Here is a 20,644-nt window from a genome sequence, read left to right on the forward strand (position 1 = left end):
GTACTCTTGAAATGTACTCCTGAAATGTACTCCCGGGACTCATTATCTGTACAGCTTACAGTAAGGCCCCATGCCTGGTGTTTAATCACTGCCGGAGTTCTTTGAAGTCCTTGGCAGTCTTCTACTGTACAGCCCCTCCCCTTCCTGCTATTTCCTCTTCCTCACTGCACTCCCCCTGACAGACTGCTGCTCATCTTTTTTAACGGGATTGTTCACTTCTTGTTAAACATTTCTTTTTTTAAAGAGTACATTATTTTCAACATACCTAGACACGCTAACTATTTGTAGGTTCTTTAGTATGTTTTTAGCATTTGGAGAATGCAGCAATTCTAGTGGAACTTGATTGTATCAGTTAGCGGTTCAGGCCAAAAAGTAAACTATCCCTTTAAGACTCAAGTCCTCCTTATGGTGGGGGTCATGGATAGAGTTTCTTCCTGCTGCACCCACCCATTAGACTTTCCACCAGAAGGTTGTAACTTCTGATCTCAGAGGCATGGTGTTAGACAGCATGGCAGTTGGCCAAGATGGCAACTTTACAGTAGTTTTCATGGGCTAAATATGGGGGGTGATGACGCTGTATAAAGGTATCACAGGATCCCTGAGGTCAAACAAACCATCTGGTAGTTATCTGGTTGTGTTGATGGCATTGGGTCAGGCTAACCTCAGTCACAGAAGATAAGACGTCTGTCTGCACCACTACAGTAGACACTACAGTAGACCAGGCCCCAAGGCTGCTGTACCACTACAGTAGACACTACAGTAAACCAGGCCACGAGGCTGCTATTCCACTACAGTAGACACTACAGTAGACACTACAGTAAACCAGGCCCCAAGGCTGCTGTACCACTACAGTAAACCAGGCCCCAAGGCTGCTGTACCACTACAGTAGACACTACAGTAGACCAGGCCCCAAGGCTGCTGTACCACTACAGTAAACCAGGCCACGAGGCTGCTATTCCACTACAGTAGACACTACAGTAGACCAGGCCCCAAGGCTGCTGTACCACTACAGTAAACCAGGCCACGAGGCTGCTATTCCACTACAGTAGACACTACAGTAAACCAGCCCACAAGGATGCTGTACCACTACAGTAAACCAGGCCCCAAGGCTGCTGTACCACTACAGTAAACCAGGCCCCAAGGCTGCTGTACCACTATTGTAAACCAGGCCCCAAGGTTGCTGTACCACTACAGTAGACACTACAGTAGACCAGGCCCCAAGGCTGCTGTACCACTACAGTAAACCAGGCCCCAAGGCTGCTGTACCACTACAGTAAACCAGGCCCCAAGGCTGCTGTACCACTACAGTAAACCAGGCCCCAAGGCTGCTGTACCACTACAGTAAACCAGGCCCCAAGGCTGCTGTACCACTACAGTAAACCAGGCCCCAAGGCTGCTGTACCACTACAGTAAACCAGGCCCCAAGGCTGCTGTACCACTACAGTAAACCAGGCCCCAAGGCTGCTGTACCACTACAGTAGACACTACAGTAGACCAGGCCCCAAGGCTGCTGTACCACTACAATAAACCAGCCCACAAGGCTGCTATTCCACTACAGTAGACCAGGCCCCAAGGCTGCTGTACCACTACAGTAGACCAGGCCCCAAGGCTGCTGTACCACTACAGTAGACACTACAGTAGACCAGGCCCCAAGGCTGCTGTACCACTACAGTAGACCAGGCCCCAAGGCTGCTGTACCACTACAGTAGACCAGGCCCCAAGGCTGCTGTACCACTACAGTAGACACTACAGTAAACCAGGCCCCAAGGCTGCTGTACCACTACAGTAGACCAGGCCCCAAGGCTGCTGTACCACTACAGTAGACACTACAGTAAACCAGGCCCCAAGGCTGCTGTACCACTACAGTAAACCAGGCCCCAAGGCTGCTGTACCACTACAGTAGACACTACAGTAGACCAGGCCCCAAGGCTGCTGTACCACTACAGTAAACCAGCCCACAAGGCTGCTATTCCACTACAGTAGACACTACAGTAAACCAGCCCACAAGGCTGTTTCTCACTGTAAGAAGCACCGCTGTCATTCATTCTGTGGTGCAGGAAGTGCCACTGTTGCTTGTGTCCTAGACGAGAGGAAAGCCCCGTGCCATCAGGAAGTGCCACTGTCCTTTTCATTTTCTGACACCTATGGTGTTGCCCCTACTCTTCTGGTTTTTCAGATCTGAGACGATTGGACAGGCTAAATCAAAATGGCGGCGGCTACAACATAGCCTTTGGGAGAACCAGGCAACGGCATTGACACACAGTGATTGATTATACCTACCCAGTCTTTTCAGCTCTGTCAATACTGTCCCGGTCTTCTTCAGTGATAAAGCCAAAGTGTCAGGGCAGGGGTAGTGTTCAATAGGGCACACCGTAGCAAAAAATGCAACAAGCGTTTCCTATTGAACAAGTTCAGATAGTACCTTGATGTTTCAAAAGTTTGTTTATTTTTCCTGTTTTGTGCCTACTGGACACAACCAGGCTCTATGGCAAGAGGCTAGGGAGTGAAATGGAACCTGGTCCATAACTGTAATGTCCAGGAAGTGGTGATCCTGTGGTGTAAGTGAAGGGAAGTCCCCTGGTCCCGTGTGGGCCAGTCCTGGGCCAGGATTAGGCAGCCAGGTGGCTGGGGTTAGTTATAGCCGTGTGGTGGGAGGAGTCAACTGACCAGATTAGCTGGTGACCTTGGCAACATCCTCTGTTGACACAATGACGAGCCAAAGAGCTCGCTCTGACGCTCCCTCAGGTCCACAACAATTTCACTCCTCTCTCTCTTTCAAATTCAAAGGGGCTTTATTGCCATGGGAAACATGTTTACATTGCCAAAGCAAGTGAAGTAAACAAAAGTGAGAAGACGCAAAACATCAACAAACTATTAGAACTGAAAAGTAGATATTGAACTAAAAGGTTTAAAAAAAGAGACATTTCAAGTGTTATCAGCTCTTTCTCTCAAAATTCAATTTTAAATTGCTTTATTGGCATGACATAACAAGGTACAGTACCAGTCAAATTTGGACACACCTACTTATTCAAGGGTTTTTCTTTATTTTTACTATTTTCTACATTGTAAGATAGTGAAGACATCAAAACTATCAAATAATGTAGTAACCAAAGAAGTATTAAACAAATCAAAATATATTTGCTATTTGAGATTCTTCAAAGTAGCCACCCTTTGCCTTGATGACAGCTTTACACACTCTTGGCATTCTCTCAACCAGCTTCATGAGGATGGAATGCATTTCAATTAACAGGTGTGCCTAAGTTAATTTGTGTAATTTCTTTCCTCAATGCGTTTGAAAAGTTTATTCAAGTGCAGTTGCAAAAAACCATCCAGCTCTATGATGAAACATGAAACTGGCTCTCATGGGGACCGCCACAGGAATGGAAGACCCAGAGTTACCTCTGCTGCAGAGGATAAGTTCATTAGTTACCAGCCTCAGAAATTGCAGCCCAAATAAATGCTTCACAGATTTCAAGTTACAGACACATCTCAACATCAGCTGGTTTCTTCACGCATCGCGCCGACAGAAACAAACATCTTTCTGGTAAGAAGAGGGGCGGGGGTGTATGCCTTATGATTAACGAGACGTGGTGTGATCATAACAACATACAGGAACTCAAGTCATTCTGTTCACCTGATCTAGAATTCCTCACAATCAAATGTCGACCGCATTATCTACCAAGGGAATTCTCTTCGATTATAATCACAGCCATATATATTCCCCCCCAAGCAGACACATCGATGGCCCTGAACGAACTTTATCTGACTCTTTGTAAACTGGAAACCACACACCCTGAGGCTGCATTCATCGTAGCTGGGGATTTTAACAAGGCTAATCTGAAAACAATACTCCCTAAATTCTATCAGCATATCGATTGTGCTACCAGGGCTGGTAAAACCTTGGATCATTGTTATACTAACTTCCGCGACGCATATAAGGCCCTCCCCCGCCCTCCTTTCGGAAAAGCTGACCACGACTCCATTTTGTTGCTTCCAGCCTACAAACAGAAACTAAAACAACAAGCTCCCTCGCTCAGGTCTGTTCAAGCGCTGGTCCGACCAATCTGATTCCACGCTTCAAGACTGCTTCGATCACGTGGATTGGGATATGTTCCGCATTGCGTCCAACAACAATATTGACGAATACGCTGATTCGGTGAGCGAGTTCATTAGAAAGTGCATCGGCGATGTCGTACCCACAGCAACGATTAAAACATTCCCAAACCAGAAACCGTGGATTGATGGCAGCATTCGCGTGAAACTGAAAGCGCGAACCACTGCTTTTAACCAGGGCAAGGTGACCGGAAACATGACCGAATACAAACAGTGTAGCTATTCTCTCCAAGGCAATCAAACAAGCTAAGTCCCAGTATAGAGACAAAGTAGAGTCGCTATTCAACAGCTCAGACACAAGAGGTATGTGGCAGGGTCTACAGTCAATCACGGATTACAAAAAGAAAACCAGACCCGTCGCGGACCAGGATGTCTTGCTCCCAGACAGACTAAATAACTTTTTTGCTCGCTTTGAGGACAATACAGTGCCACTGACACGGCCCGCTACCAAAACCTGTGGGCTCTCCTTCACTGCAGCCGAGGTCAGTAAAACATTTAAACGTGTTAACCCTCGCAAGGCTGCAGGCCCAGACGGCATTCCCAGCCACGTCCTCAGAGCATGTGCAGACCAGCTGGCTGGTGTGTTTACGGACATATTCAATCAATCCTTATCCCAGTCTGCTGTTCCCACATGCTTCAAGAGGGCCACCATTGTTCCTGTTCCCAAGAAAGCTAAGGTAACTGAGCTAAACGACTACCGCCCCGTAGCACTCACTTCCGTCATCATGAAGTGCTTTGAGAGACTAGTCAAGGACCATATCACCTCCACCCTACCTGACACCCTAGACCCACTCCAATTTGCTTACCGACCCAATAGGTCCACAGACGACGCAATCGCAACCACACTGCACACTGCCCTAACCCATCTGGACAAGAGGAATACCTATGTGAGAGTGCTGTTCATCGACTACAGCTCAGCATTTAACACCATAGTACCCTCCAAACTCGTCATCAAGCTCGAGACCCTGGGTCTCGACCCCGCCCTGTGCAACTGGGTCCTGGACTTCCTGACGGGCCGCCCCCAGGTGGTGAGGGTAGGTAACAACATCTCCACCCCGCTGATCCTCAACACCGGGGCCCCACAAGGGTGCGTTCTGAGCCCTCTCCTGTACTCCCTGTTCACCCATCACTGCGTGGCCATGCACGCCTCCAACTCAATCATCAAGTTTGCGGACGACACTACAGTGGTAGGCTTGATTACCAACAACGACGAGACGGCCTACAGGGAGGAGGTGAGGGCCCTCGGAGTGTGGTGTCAGGAAAATAACCTCACACTCAACGTCAACAAAACAAAGGAGATGATTGTGGACTTCAGGAAACAGCAGAGGGAGCACCCCCCTATCCACATCGACGGGACAGTAGTGGAGAAGGTGGAAAGTTTTTTAAGTTCCTCGGTGTACACATCACGGACAAACTGAATTGGTCCACCCACACAGACAGCGTTGTGAAGAAGGCGCAGCAGCGCCTCTTCAACCTCAGGAGGCTGAAGAAATTCGGCTTGTCACCAAAAGCACTCACAAACTTCTACAGATGCACAATTGAGAGCATCCTGTCGGGCTGTATCACCGCCTGATACGGCAACTGCACCGCCCTCAACCTCAAGGCTCTCCGGAGGGTAGTGAGGTCTGCACAACGCATCACCGGGGGCAAACTACCTGCCCTCCAGGACACCTACACCACCCGATGTCACAGGAAGGCCATAAAGATCATCAAGGACAACAATCACCCAAGCCACTGCCTGTTCACCCCGCTGTCATCCAGAAGGCGAGGTCAGTACAGGTGCATCAAAGCAGGGACCGAGAGACTGAAAAACAGCTTCTATCTCAAGGCCATCAGACTGTTAAACAGCCACCACTAACATTTAGTGGCCGCTGCCACCATACTGACTCAACTGCAGCCACTTTAATAATGGGAATTGATGGAAATTATGTAAAAATGTACCACTAGCCACTTTAAACAATGCCACTTAATATAATGTTTACATACCCTACATTACTCATCTCATATGTATATACTGTACTCTATATCATCTACTGCATCTTGCCATCTTTATGTAATACATGTATCACTAGCCACTTTAAACTATGCCACTTTATGTTTACATACCCTACATTACTCATCTCATATGTATATACTGTACTCTATACCATCTACTGCATCTTGCCTATGCCGTTCTGTACCATCACTCATTCATATATCTTTATGTACATATTCTTTATCCCTTTACACTTGTGTGTATAAGGTAGTAGTTGTGGAATTGTTAGGTTAGATTACTTGTTGGTTATTACTGCATTGTCAGAACTAGAAGCACAAGCATTTCGCTACACTCGCATTAACATCTGCTAACCATGTGTATGTGACAAATAAAATTTGATTTGATCAACTGTTCAGAGGAGGCTGCGTATCATAATGGCATGCATCACCAATGCAGCCATATGTCTACAGTATGATGTCATTACTGGCCTAATGGACATGTATGATGACAAGGGGCACATTGATTGCACATCTGAAGCAGAGAATAGCTAAACTCACATCATTTGCATATTGATGAACTAGCTATATATGTTCTCAGTTTAAACTGATGCACTAGGTCATGTATATGAGGCTAACCATAAGATGTTCTACATGATGTTCCTGACATGAAATTTAGTGCAAATCCAACCCTTGGATTCTAGGTACAGTACATGGAAATAAGGAGCTGGCAATTTGTGGACAAATTAAAAATGTCAAAGGAAAATAATGTGTTGTGCGTTGGGGGGAGCGTTGTAATTCTACCTTGTTTATTTTCTGAGAATGATTTTAGACAAAATCAGAAGGTCAATGGCATGGAGGAGGATTGCAGACATGTTGATGGTGAGATAGATTTGCACAACAATGTTTGCAAGTCAAAGCCACAATGTCCTTTACCCAATGTACCCATTCATGTCCATGTAGGCCAATGTATTTTACAGGAAGTGAGTTATAATCATCAATGCCATGACACAAGTATAATTAAAGAGCCATAACCATAATCCAATTGGTAGCATATTACATAGGAAATTCATGCTTAAATGTGCTGCATGGTCATTCCGACGTCTGCATTGGCTGTGCACCATTTATGGTGATAGGGCCTCTGCAGAAGGTCATTTATACTTCTTGCGCTTCGCAGAGCAGTACAGAGCTGTTGTGAAAGAAGTTGTCAAGGAACAAGGAAGTCAGTTTGTGTTTATACAGGACCTCCCGCCCCCACCTACCGTCAACCAATCATGTCAATGCGGAGCTATACGGAGCCATCTGCATTGTTACTAAATTTGAGGCGGCGCTTGATTTGACCTCACACCATCCGTATGGCGCCTCCGACCACATTTACGGATCAAGCATAAATTGTCTCTTAGTTTATCATTTATAATGTGTGTTACTGGTGATTTCTATCCTTTGGTGGGCAAATTTCACAATTGAATTGACCTAACACATTCACAAATGGTGGCTTCGATCACAGTTTTGAGATATAGGTTGCTTGAGGTTCATAGCTAACAGGCAGCACAAACAAACATTGTTGTGCAAATCTCTCTTCACCCACCATCAACACCAAACATCTATGCAATTGTCCTTCATACCTTATGAGTTTGTCTCTCTACTCTAGGAAATCCTATAGGATTGCAAATTCAGACACAGCAACGATTTGGCTTTCCTCCATCTTTTTTTGGTTTGCCCGGAAATAACAGGTGGAACTATGTTTCATGAAGGGAAGACTTTCAAGCAAACATCTGCTCCTCACCTGATTTTTCAACGACAGCGGTGGCCGCGTGTAATTTGCATAAAGTAGAGCTGAACTTTTTCTATCGCTCTGCTAGCAGGGTTCGCGCCGCTAACCTTCCCACAATCCCCTGCGCATTGCTCCGCGTGCTCCCATTGAAAATGAATGGGGCGGAACTTCGTCTGGCGAATTCGGAAGTAGTGTAAACTGTATGTTACTTCTGCTTCATGCCCCAAGTCATGTTACTCCTATGACCAGAGAAAGTGAAATATTCCTCTATATTAAAAAAGACAAGCCGCAAATAATAACGCAAGCTTAACGAAATGCACATTTTATGGCTTATAAACCTGTTGAACAAAGTGTTGACAGTGCTGAATAACAACTTAAACACGAACTTACTCATAAAAACTGCAGCTCTTTGCTGTTTTCGTTGAGTCTCTCGCTAGTCATGGTTTTAAAAGTTTAAAATCTCACATTATCAACTTTCATGTGCGTTTGAGGCTTCTTTTTACAGTCGAGGCGCAAGGAAACTGCAGATACGGTGATCTGAGCTATCTGATTGGCCAGTGCTGGACCTTAGGTGCACTTGATTTACTCTTTGGTCCTGCCTGCTAGGCAGAATTCTACCTTCAGACATGAAATGGTTAAAAATGGGAACACTTTGCCTTCCCGGCGCTACGGCTGCTGAATCAAGTGCAACTACCATCAACAGCACGAAGCAAATACAAAAAATAGGACACAAGGCTTTATTGTTGTGTTTTTCAAAATGTTCGATCAGTAACCATGGTCAAATAGTTTGCCATGGTGTACTGTCGATTTTAGGGCCATATAACACTGCATTTTGCTTTATGCTTGTGTTTCCCAATAGGTAATGTAGTTTTGTTTTGACTGTTGTAATTTGGTTTATTCTGATTGATTGGTTGTTCTGGTCCTGAGACTTCATTCAGTGTGTTAGTGAACTAAGCCCCAGGATCAGCTGGATGAGGGGACTTTTTTTCTCTTCCTTTACCTTGCATATTTTACTCTATTTCCTTTCACTGCCCTCTAACCTCTACATTTGTACATCCATTTCCCCTAGTCATCAGCTCTTCATTGCCCTATCGCTCCCCTAGTCATCAGCTCTTCATTGCCCTATCGCTCCCCTAGTCATCAGCTCTTCATTGCCCTATCGCTCCCCTAGTCATCAGCTCTTCATTACCCTATCGCTCCCCTAGTCATCAGCTCTTCATTGCCCTATCGCTCCCCTAGTCATCAGCTCTTCATTACCCTATCGCTCCCCTAGTCATCAGCTCTTCATTGCCCTATCGCTCCCCTAGTCATCAGCTCTTCATTACCCTATCGCTCCCCTAGTCATCAGCTCTTCATTGCCCTATCGCTCCCCTAGTCATCAGCTCTTCATTGCCCTATCGCTCCCCAAGTCATCAGCTCTTCATTGCCCTATCGCTCCCCTAGTCATCAGCTCTTCATTGCCCTATCGCTCCCCTAGTCATCAGCTCTTCATTGCCCTATCGCTCCCCTAGTCATCAGCTCTTCATTGCCCTATCGCTCCCCAAGTCATCAGCTCTTCATTGCCCTATCGCTCCCCAAGTCATCAGCTCTTCATTGCCCTATCGCTCCCCTAGTCATCAGCTCTTCATTGCCCTATCGCTCCCCTAGTCATCAGCTCTTCATTGCCCTATCGCTCCCCTAGTCATCAGCTCTTCATTGCCCTATCGCTCCCCTAGTCATCAGCTCTTCATTGCCCTATCGCTCCCCTAGTCATCAGCTCTTCATTGCCCTATCGCTCCCCTAGTCATCAGCTCTTCATTGCCCTATCGCTCCCCAAGTCATCAGCTCTTCATTGCCCTATCGCTCCCCAAGTCATCAGCTCTTCATTGCCCTATCGCTCCCCAAGTCATCAGCTCTTCATTGCCCTATCGCTCCCTCCTTTTCACTTCAATGTAATGCATACTTTTCTATTCTTCTCCTCTTTCCCCCTCTTCCTTTTAATGATGAAAGCTCTTCTAAAAGCTGACGTCTGCTGTTTTTGTTTTCTATTGTTTGAATGAGTCAGAGGTTATAATGTTAAAGAATACAGAAGTGAAACTTTTTAAGGTTTCAGTTTCTCAGAATCCTGGACTTTCAATGGAAATTTTCCCTTGAATGCTTTTTAGTGAAGGACTATGCTCAATCTGGGTTTGGGAAACTGACCCTGAACAGAAGACACTAAAGCCTTGTTCACACTGCAGGCCTTAATGCTGAAATCTGTTTTGTTTTTCAAATCTGTTTTGGAATACTGACTGTCCAAACAGCAAGTGACCAAATCAGATTTGTTTGTTTTCAGACAGCAGTTATTTGTTGACATGGCTATGCTAGTTGTCATAGTAACGAAAGGTGTGTGCACAGTGGTGTAGGCTGATTGGTGGTGCTCGTGCTTCCTATCACTCAGAAGTTATGCAACAAGCTAAGGTGACAACAATGCCTCCCTGTTGTTTTGAATGTTCAAATTCATAGAGGAAGAACACTTTTAAAACCTCAAAGGATAAGATAATCAAACTTTCAAAACAAGTGTTTTTTGGCTAGCCACAGCAGTCAGCTAGCTAGCCACAGCAGTCAGCTAGCTAGCCACAGCAGTCAGCTAGCTAGCCACAGCAGTCAGCTAGCTAGCCACAGCAGTCAGCTAGCTAGCCACAGCAGTCAGCTAGCTAGCCACAGCAGTCAGCTAGCTAGCCACAGCAGTCAGCTAGCTAGCCACAGCAGTCAGCCAGCTAGGTAGGTAGCTGTTTATCTTTCTAGCACATTAATTTGTTTGTAAACAGTTAACAAGCTAGTTAGCTACCACGTCATGTTCTTGTCAAACTGTCAACAGAGTAGCTAGCAAGCAACAAGATATGCCAAATAAATCTGAAAGCCATGTGAGGGAAAATAAATCTGATTTGACCGTTCAAGACAAGTCGCATGGCCTACGAAGTTGGTTTGAAATGTGGCTTGAAGTTTCAGATTCAATGTGGCTTTTGGCTGTTCAGACTGGAGGAAAAATAACAGATTCAAATCAGATATGCAAAAAAATTGGATTTGAGTAACTTCAAACTGCCAATGTGAACAAGGCTACAGTAACCCCCTCCACAAATGAATTATTTTCCTGTGAGACGAAAAATGACATTGCACAAGCCCTGTTTTGAAACTGATATGTGCTTTATCATGGTAGTATACAATATTTAGTGTCATTTAGAAAATTCCACCAGAGAGTCAGAGTTGAACAGCTTAATGCTTCAAAGTTCTCCATGTTGAACTAGGAGATGGACACACAGAGCCTTTGGTGTGCTTGTCAGCTGGTCTCTGCCAGAGACAGAGGAGACACATGGCTTTGACAGCCTGCCTAAAAATAGACAAGTGTATTACCAGTTATATATCGTTCCTCCAAATCAATTGGAAAGATATCATTCATTTTTGTAGGTCAGTAGATATATTATTTGACCTTTATTTAAGCAGGGAATCGCCATTAAGACTAGGGTCTCTTTAAGTAAAGTATTACTGTGTATGATTATTGACGGTGCTCTCCCAGGTCCTGCAGTAGCCCTGTAGTGCTCATGTTTTCACCCAGGAATGTTTTGTCTTTCTGTCAGGTCCTTCAGAAGCTGGGTAAAGCTGATGAGACCAGGGACACAGCGTTCGAGGAGGGCGTGGCTAACTTCAACAAGCAGATGGTGAGAGTCCCGACTCTTCCAACTCTCTCATTGAGATGGTGAACCCATTGTTGTGGCCCAATGTTCCCTGCCCTCCCAGCCTACACACACACACACACACACACACACACAAACGGATCCATGACTGACCTGAACCGTACTGGGCTGGTTAAGATAGTCTTTTCACAATATCTTTTCCAGTATGGTTCCAGCAACTATGCTGTTTGTGTAACCAGGGCAGCACAGTACCGTTTGGTTCAGTAATGTGAAAATGGCATCATGCTCACAATCCCAGTCCAACCCATTGTTGTATTTTCCAGGCCGAGGGCACCAAACTGCAGAAAGACTTGAGGGCCTACCTGGCAGCAGTTCAAAGTAAGAAGCATGTCTGTCTGTGAGTGTGTTTGTACACTACAACTGTGTGTGTGTGTGTGTGTGTGTGCAGGTTTCCTGTAACTTATTATGAGGTTTTACAGTAATATCTGTCAGTTTCTATCTTGTCTATTTTGGAGTGACACAGTTGTAGTGTTCACACACATTAATACACTCAGACCTCTTCCTGTCATTGGCCCAGTTTCATTTCAGTTTTTGGTCTGTCCTGTCTGTCCCTGTGATCCTCAGCCATGCATGATGCGTCCAAGCGTCTGCAGGACTGTCTGGCGGATATGTACGAGCCAGAGTGGTTTGGCAAGGAGGAGGTGGATACCATCGCAGAGGTGAGAGAGACTAGCACGGTTGGTGTGTGTGTGTGATCTATGGGAATTCAGGATGAAAGACTACCTGTTCCTCTGTGAAAGAGGTGTACAAAACTTCAGAGGTTGAATTAAATGTATAATTGAAAATGCAGAAAAGAACATGAGAACTTCAGATCAATTCTATTGGTTGTTTGAGTAAAAAGAGAATAGAAAAGGGAACCAGTGTCTAGTTTCCTCCCTCCATTTCATCACTATCACATTCACTTCTTCTCAATGCAACACATACTCCTCTCTCTCTCACTGCATGTCTCTTTCCCTCCATCTCTCCATCCTTCCGTCTGTAGGAGATGATAGAGAAGGAGATGGACTATTGCATGGAGGTAAAGGACAGCTCATTCATGACTGTATAGACTGGTGATGAATGAGGACTAGTGGGAGTAGCTGTGGCCTACACTAGATCTATAGCTAGAAGACATGGCGCTAGTTTCAGACTAGCTCTGAACTGCACTGTTAGTGGAGCTGTTATTGGGGTGGGGGTGGGTGTATGCGTGAGTGTTTGCATTTGTGAGTGTGTTGTTTGACTCTGCTGTGTGTATTGTAGGAGACAGACATCCTGTGGTCAGATTACCACGACAAGCTTGTGGACAATTCCATGATCGCCATGGATACCTATCTGGCCCAGTTCCCTGACATTAAGGTGTGTGTCACTGCAGTCAGGTGCTCGGTGTGTGTTTGGCCATTTTGAGAAAAATGAAACTCCATAATAAATAAATAAAAACGTTTTTATAACATTTTGATTGATTTTTCACAACATTAACAAATAGAACAGACTACACATACTGGTACCGAGGGCTCTAACAGAACAGACTACACATACTGGTACCGAGGGCTCTAACAGAACAGACTACACATACTGGTACCGAGGGCTCGAACAGAACAGACTACACATACTGGTACCGAGGGCTCTAACAGAACAGACTACACATACTGGTACCGAGGGCTCTAACAGAACAGACTACACATACTGGTACCGAGGGCTCTAACAGAACAGACTACACATACTGGTACCGAGGGCTCTAACAGAACAGACTACACATACTGGTACAGAGGGCTCTAACAGAACAGACTACACATACTGGTACCGAGGGCTCTAACAGAACAGACTACACATACTGGTACCGAGGGCTCTAACAGAACAGACTACATATACTGGTACCGAGGGCTCTATACAACCTATATGGTGGAAGTTCAGAGTTACAGCTGATTAAAATGTAATGGTGATGTTCCTCTGTTTGCGGAGACTGCATTCACCGTGAACGCTGCATATGTCTGCTCAATAGGAAATCACCTTTACATTTCTGGTGCGCAATCTTTAACGTTTCAGCGATCCTGGTTTTAAATGGATCTTGATTGGTTCTCAAGAAGCTGCAGCCTTCTATCTATCAGTGACTCTGTGGGTATGTTTGTCTGGTGTCTCTGACCAGGCACGCATCGCTAAGCGGGACAGGAAGATGACCGACTACGACAGTGCGAGGCATCACTTTGGCTCCCTACAGAAGGGCAAGAAGCAGGACCAGGCCAAGATCGCCAAGGTAAGATGGCCGCCCGCTGCATCGTTTCCTGGGTTCATTACGGTATCACACTGCTGAGCCAAACCAAGCTGAGCCAGCTGTACTGGGATGGCCTGGTTTTGCATCCGCCATCGTTTAAAATAACAAACAATATATGCCATTTATCAGAAGCTTTTATCCAAAGCAACTTAGTCATGGATGCCTACATGTTACGTACGGGTGGTCCCGGGAATCAAACTCACTATCCTGGCGTTGCAAGCACCATGCTCTACCAACTACAGAGGACCAGCATTTCTGGAACCTTCTTGGAAAGAACAGAACAATGTAAAGAGAAAATATCCAGGCCAGTTCAGGTCGGCTCTATAATGTGACTCAGTCATGACTCTATAAAGGCCTTAACAAAGATAATGCAAATACCCACATTATGATGTCTGATGTCAGTAAGCAACATTCTGCATTGCAATTTTGGCGAGGCACGTTTTGCTATGCTTGCCACATGCTCCCATGGGCTTAGGCTATACCAGTTGAAATAAGCAACCAATCAACCTACTGGGGGAAAAAAGTCTCATTAACCTGTTTTTCATGTGTGTGTTTGATTGGGTGTTAATGTACAATATGGAAATACTCTTGCCCTATTTCAAAACTCTCTCAAACCTGCCTGTCTGAATTGCTAACCTGCCTGTCTGAATGCTAACCTGCCTGTCAAACTATTTGTCTTGCTTCTCTCTCTCTGTCCGTCTGTCTGCATGGCTAGCCGATGTCTCTTGTGGAGAAGGCTGCCCCAGGTTGGGCCCAGGGGATTCTGTCAGCTCATCAAATAGCCCAAACTAACCTGACCAGAAACCAGGTGACTGATGTCTAACTAACTCACCCTCTCACCCCTGTCACACTTCGCCCTGACCCCCCCGCCATGCCTTCAACACTCACTTGTCATTCACCCATTCTGAGTTCTAATTCCTTATTCTATATTCTATGCCACCATGCCCTAACATTCTGTCTGCATTCCATGTCATTCTTTAGTTTGATTGTAGATAATGCGCTTTCTTTTGACTAACATATACTAACAAACATGGTACTGTAGAATTGTTCAACCTCTGGATGTGTGATGGTGTCTGTACAGGCATATACTAACATTGTTTAACCTCTGTGGATGTGTCATGGTGTCTGTACAGGCAGAGGAGGAGTTAGGGAGAGCTCAGAAAGTATTTGAGGAGATCAACGTAGATCTGCAGGATGAGCTTCCACAGCTGTGGAACAGGTGAGACCTCTCCACCCTCTCACTGATGCTACCAGGCTGACAATCTCCTTCCCTCTGTCTTTCTGAAGAGCAACCCACTTACAACCACTGTTATCACGTTCTCTCTTCCACATGTCATCACAGACAGTCAGACACACATACATACACACAGTGTTGCCAGCCACCATGTTAACACATTCTCTCTTCCACACATCATCACAGACAGAGACACGCACAAACACACACACACACACACACACACAGTGTTGCCAGCCACCATGTTAACACGTTCTCTCCTCTCTCCTCTCTTCTCTCTAGTCGTGTTGGCTTCTATGTTAACACATTCCAGAGTATGGCTGGATATCAGCAGAGGTTCCACAAAGACATGGGAAAGGTGAGAGGGAGAGCTGGGTACCTACCGTCAGTACATGGGACTGATTGATAATACATGTCTAGACTGATTAATTGACTTCCTCCAATCTTTCTGTTTGCAGCTGAACCAGGACCTGAATGATGTCATGACCAAACTGGATGAGCAGAGGCTGGCCAAGTGAGTGAGACTTGACATAATACAAATGTGTTGCGAATACCAGTGGAGTATTGTACGTATGATAGTGTTCATCTATGGCGTACCTGTCTACTTTGCCCCACTGTTATATGTACCTGTAAAATCTACCTATGTCTGGTGCACCTTTTAGGAACTTTATGGTAATTCTAGAGAAATGAGGTCCAATGCAGTGCATACACAGGGTTGGGCAGTAACGGATTACATGACGACACACCGAATGTGTTTGATGGATCGCGGGGAAAGAGCAGGAATAGGCTTTTGTAGGCTACAGTCCAAGCTATGTCTTCCAGTGGTGTGACTGCTGTTGGCATCCAAAGATTATCCAACATGAATAAACACTTGGAGGTAAGGAGGACAGCAGTGGTGTAGTGTAATTTGATACGGATATCACTTATTATTGATCAAAGCATGCCATTCCATGAGCGCAGCATTATTTTTCAACTCGAATCAATGAGCCCAATCAGTCCTCCATGACAACAGAGTATGGCTGGCTAATAAGTCCTTAGTTTTGGTGCTCAGATAAAACAATTTGGCTAATCTATACTTCCATATTTCCAAGTTCTATTCTTTGCGATCAAGAGGTATAACATTTATTGGAATGACTGGAATTCTGATAGAATTTGGTTTATAATGTAAGGATATAATTTAATCTTATTATTATATGTAGTAGAAAGCGATGGGTTAGAAGAAGCCTACATAACCAACCCATCAAGTAAAATGTAACATCCAAATATGTCCAGCTATGTTAACTTTAACATTGATTTATCCTGCAATCGATGTTGTTCAGTTGGCAACATCCATGTTTGTCTTCTTCTAATGCCTCTTAAGGGGAAATTAAATCTAAAAGTAACGGAATGTAATCAGATTACGTTACTGAGTTTGGGTAATCCAAAAGTTCTGTTACTAATTACACTTTTGGACAGGTAACTAGTAACTGTAACAGATTACATTTAGAAAGTAACCTATCCAACCCTGTGCTTACACATTCTAGTGAGGAAGTGAAATGACTGGCTGAATATAGAATACTGTAGAGTAAATTACACCCCACCCCCCCCTACAGAAAGGCAGGTAAAGACTGGAAGCCTGGACCCAAGAAGAGGTAATGGACCTGACTGGGAGTGACCAGTGTGACAGTTTATATGTGCCTGTGTGTGTCCTTCTGCATGGTGCAGTTAGATACTGACTGAGAATAAAGGACTTGTTGGAAACTACAACTCCCTACTACATCGCACAGTTCAGCATGATCTGGTTTCTAAAGAGCTTGATGGAAACTACAACTCCCTACTACATCACACAGTTCAGCATGATCTGGTTTCTAAAGAGCTTGATGGAAACTACAACTCCCTACTACATCACACAGTTCGGCAGCACTATGTGCGCAATAGTAGAAATGGAATTCAAATAATTGAACTGAAGTTGGTGAATTTGTTGTTTAAAAAACAAAAAATAACTGGCATTTTGGTTAATTGCACAGCACTAGTCTTTCTGCATGGTGCAGTTAGATACTGAGTGAGAATAAAGGGTTGGAGGACTCAACACAGGATATATACAGACCTTTAGTTGTCCAAGTAGTGCATGGAGTTCTGCTGTGTGCATGGACATTCATGGGTGTTCCTCTAGTTCTCAGTCTGAGTGTCCGTGTGTTTCAGGTCAGGCACTCCTCTGCATGACCGCAGCATGATGCTTGAGGAAGCCTTGTGTTGTGAGTTGGTGTCTCATGCCGCAGCAACGTCCCCAAATAGTTTTTGCTCTGAGCTGTGTATTTGTGGTGTACTACGCACGGTCTTGTTATATATTATTAATAAAGAATGGTTTGTTTGGCATGTGCTCATTCTCCCTGCTAAAATGAGGCTGTACACACAGATCATTAAATATACTTCTCAACCCCCTGCTCCCATCTTGTGGTCTTGGTGGATGGTGCAGACTGTTGACTACACACAAATACATCTAGGTTGTGTTCAGTATGGCACACTGTAACAAAATGTTTTGCAACAAAAATAACGAACGTCTGTGTTCTTATCAGACAAGTTCAATGGTTGTACCAACGCATTTCACTCAGTTTCAAAATGTTTTCTCTTACGCACACCAGTTGACCCTGTTCTGCTTTCGCATGGTGATACAGGGGGACAGTGTGTGCTAAAAAAACTAATTGGGGCGGCCGCCACCAGATAGTCAGACCTTCACCACTGTGGATGACTGAAACTGATAAGCTGCTACATCTTAGCCCGTTGTACTATCATCTTAGTGAACCGCCCGCACATTGCTCCAACACAACTGAGGTCATTGTCCCCCCTTTCGTTCTCTCTCCTCCTCTTCCCTCTCGTTCTCTCTCCTCCTCTTCCCCCTCTCGTTCTCTCTCCTCCTCTTCCCTCTCTCGTTCTCTCTCTCTCCTCTGCCCCCTCTCTCGTTCTCTCTCTCTCCTCTGCCCCCTCTCTCGTTCTCTCTCCTCCTCTGCCCCCTCTCTTGTTCTCTCTCTCTCCTCTGCCCCCTCTCTCGTTCTCTCTCTCTCCTCTGCCCCCTCTCTCGTTCTCTCTCCTCCTCTGCCCTCTCTCGTTCTCTCTCTCTCCTCTGCCCCCTCTCTCGTTCTCTCTCTCTCCTCTGCCCCCTCTCTCGTTCTCTCCTCTGCCCTCTTTATTTTCTACTTTCTCCTTCCTAGAAAAATAAATACAGTAAAATGTTCTCTCTCTACTGAACACAACCAGGACATCTTCATCATGGCATGACACAGGAGTCAGTCAGTAATTCTCCCTTTCTCTTTCTTTCCCAGTGAGGCAGCCGCCGCCAACCACAGCGTTACCCCAGACGCTGCACCCAAGGTAAGGTTCCCTCATACAGGGGCTGTAACGTGTCTGACTGTCTCTGTGTTTGTCTTGAGTGACTGGGGTTTGTGTGTTGATGAACAAGTGTCATTTTCAGAAGCGTGGGTCAGAAACGTGTGAGGGAAATCTTGAGTTTAGGGTCTGTTTTTAAGGTTTAAGGTCAAGAGGGTGGAAAAAGAAGAGGACGGTACAATTGCGAGCACACACACAGTCGCCAACATTCTCTTCAGGAAAACTCTCAAAGCGAGAGATGAAACCCAGAGCATGTTGAATAGAGAGTTTCTCTCCATTGGTTTGATAGACATGTGCTTTTCTAACATAGAAGGAAGCCTCATAGACACCACTTACAGACTAGGACTGGATTCAATCCATGGCGCGTTATAGAGCAGCACATTGCCTTACAGACTAGGGCTGGATCCAATCCATGGCGCGTTATAGAGCAGCGCATTGCACTTGATTTCTAAAGGTAATTTACACTTGAGCCAACATGCGCAGCATTTACAGTAAACACAATATCCAGGAATGTCAGGGAAATTGCCTTGAAAAGGCACATTGTCGTCTGTCCTGAGCGCTGCTCCATGACCCACCTTGGATTGGATACCGGCCTAGGTAACAGTAACCTACTATTACTAGTGTGCTGGTGTGTTTTACTAACCTGTGTGCTGTGTCTCCCTCACTACTGTTGCATGTGTGTACATACTTCCGTGGACCCTCCAGACGAGGCCGGCACCCCCTGGACCCGCCCCTGTACGCCCGCCCCCCAGCCCCAGACCCTCGTTGACTCCAGCTCCAGACACGCAACAGGACATAATCTCGTTCGATGGCGAAGCACTGGTTCCCGACGCTAACACAACCGCACCGTCACAGGCAACCGCACCGTCACAGGCAACCACTCCGTCACAGCCGCAGGTCAGATGATGTCATAATGTCCCCTCAGGCTTCCATCAACATCATACCCTCAGTGTCAACTCAGACGGCTCATAGGTTCTAGCCTAGGGATGGTCTGGTCTCCCACCTCCTCTTCCCCCTTGTTTTCCTAGGGATGGTCTGGTCTCCCACCTCCTCTTCCCCCTTGTTTTCCTAGGGATGGTCTGGTCTCCCACCTCCTCTTCCCCCTTGTTTTCGGCTTGCCCTTTATTTTCTTTCTCCATCCATCCGTCCACTCCAGCTACCCCTTTCTGATGATCTCACCTCCTTTCATTCTCTGGTCAGTCCCTCACCCTCTTCATCCATCCTCCACCTACTTTTTCACCTGCCTATCCATATCTCTGCAACTATTACAACTGGTTACAACACCACACCAGTCATCTCCAGGGCCTTCCCAGTAAAATGTCCCAGTAATCCCAGTGCTTATCTTCCGTGTGTGTTTGGCAGTGTTTGGGCCCCAGCAGGGGATATTGACCTGCTCCATATGGACCTGGATGTACTATTGCAGGCCGCAACTTCTCCGGCACCCAAAGTTGGTGTGTCTCCCCATTGGGCAGGCAGCAAGGTCACCAGGTTCAGGGGTCAGTCAGACACAGGCTTGTGGTCCTGGTGGTTTGAACTCTTCCCCTCGTTCAGTGCACAGTCTTTGCATGCTATGCATGGATTCACTCAATGCATGCAAGGGACGAATTGACAGCTTTCCTCACATGGCAGTAAGACTGACAGACTGGGGACAGATGGACACGGACAGACTGGGGACAGACAGACACACTGACAGGGTACTGACAGACAGAGTACAGTCAGTGTGTCTCTTCAGTCCAACCACCGAGATGGAATACTATCCATCATTGCAGAATTACCAACAGTCAGGCCACTGGACTTATTCATCAACAGTTGTTCCAGTTGAACCAAAGGCAGATTGATGCTCTATTAGATGCTATCAAATTATACACAAAACCCTGAGAGGATACTAAGACACATGTACACAGAGTTCACAAATGGAGAGTGGTTAATATGGCATACGAACACAGAGTTCACACTTAAACAGATTAGCCTACTGGCTAGTTTCATTTATTTACCCAAGAGAGCATATAGCTAGCTTCATCTATGCGCTTTTATGTTTTTCTGTCGTGCGTAATGTGCCTCTATCATATATGTGGTCTATTGGATAACAGCACAATCATTTGCGCTTTTTTGGGCTTGGGCTCATTAAATGTGGTTAATGTAGGGCTCATTAAATGTGGTTAATATATGTCTCATCAGGCTCCGGTAGCATCAGGTTTGAATTTTCATGCTGATCAAAGCTCTAATCA

At 45.6% G+C, this 20,644-nt stretch overlaps 1 protein-coding gene across 1 annotated transcript in view; it reads left to right on the top strand.

The window, feature by feature from the left end:
* bin1b (bridging integrator 1b) overlaps positions 1-20,644 on the top strand; it is a 53,916-nt gene that overhangs the window by 4,256 nt on the left and 29,016 nt on the right. Inside the window, exons 2-11 of the mRNA XM_038998420.1 lie at positions 11,455-11,535; positions 11,835-11,889; positions 12,136-12,230; positions 12,811-12,906; positions 13,694-13,801; positions 14,953-15,038; positions 15,336-15,411; positions 15,512-15,567; positions 18,353-18,401; positions 19,122-19,313. Coding sequence (XP_038854348.1) covers positions 11,455-11,535; positions 11,835-11,889; positions 12,136-12,230; positions 12,811-12,906; positions 13,694-13,801; positions 14,953-15,038; positions 15,336-15,411; positions 15,512-15,567; positions 18,353-18,401; positions 19,122-19,313 — 894 coding nt within the window. The remainder of the gene's footprint in view (positions 1-11,454; positions 11,536-11,834; positions 11,890-12,135; positions 12,231-12,810; positions 12,907-13,693; positions 13,802-14,952; positions 15,039-15,335; positions 15,412-15,511; positions 15,568-18,352; positions 18,402-19,121; positions 19,314-20,644) is intronic.

This window comes from Salvelinus namaycush, chromosome 7 (assembly GCF_016432855.1).
Source record: "Salvelinus namaycush isolate Seneca chromosome 7, SaNama_1.0, whole genome shotgun sequence".
NCBI classification, from domain to species: Eukaryota; Metazoa; Chordata; class Actinopteri; order Salmoniformes; family Salmonidae; genus Salvelinus; species Salvelinus namaycush.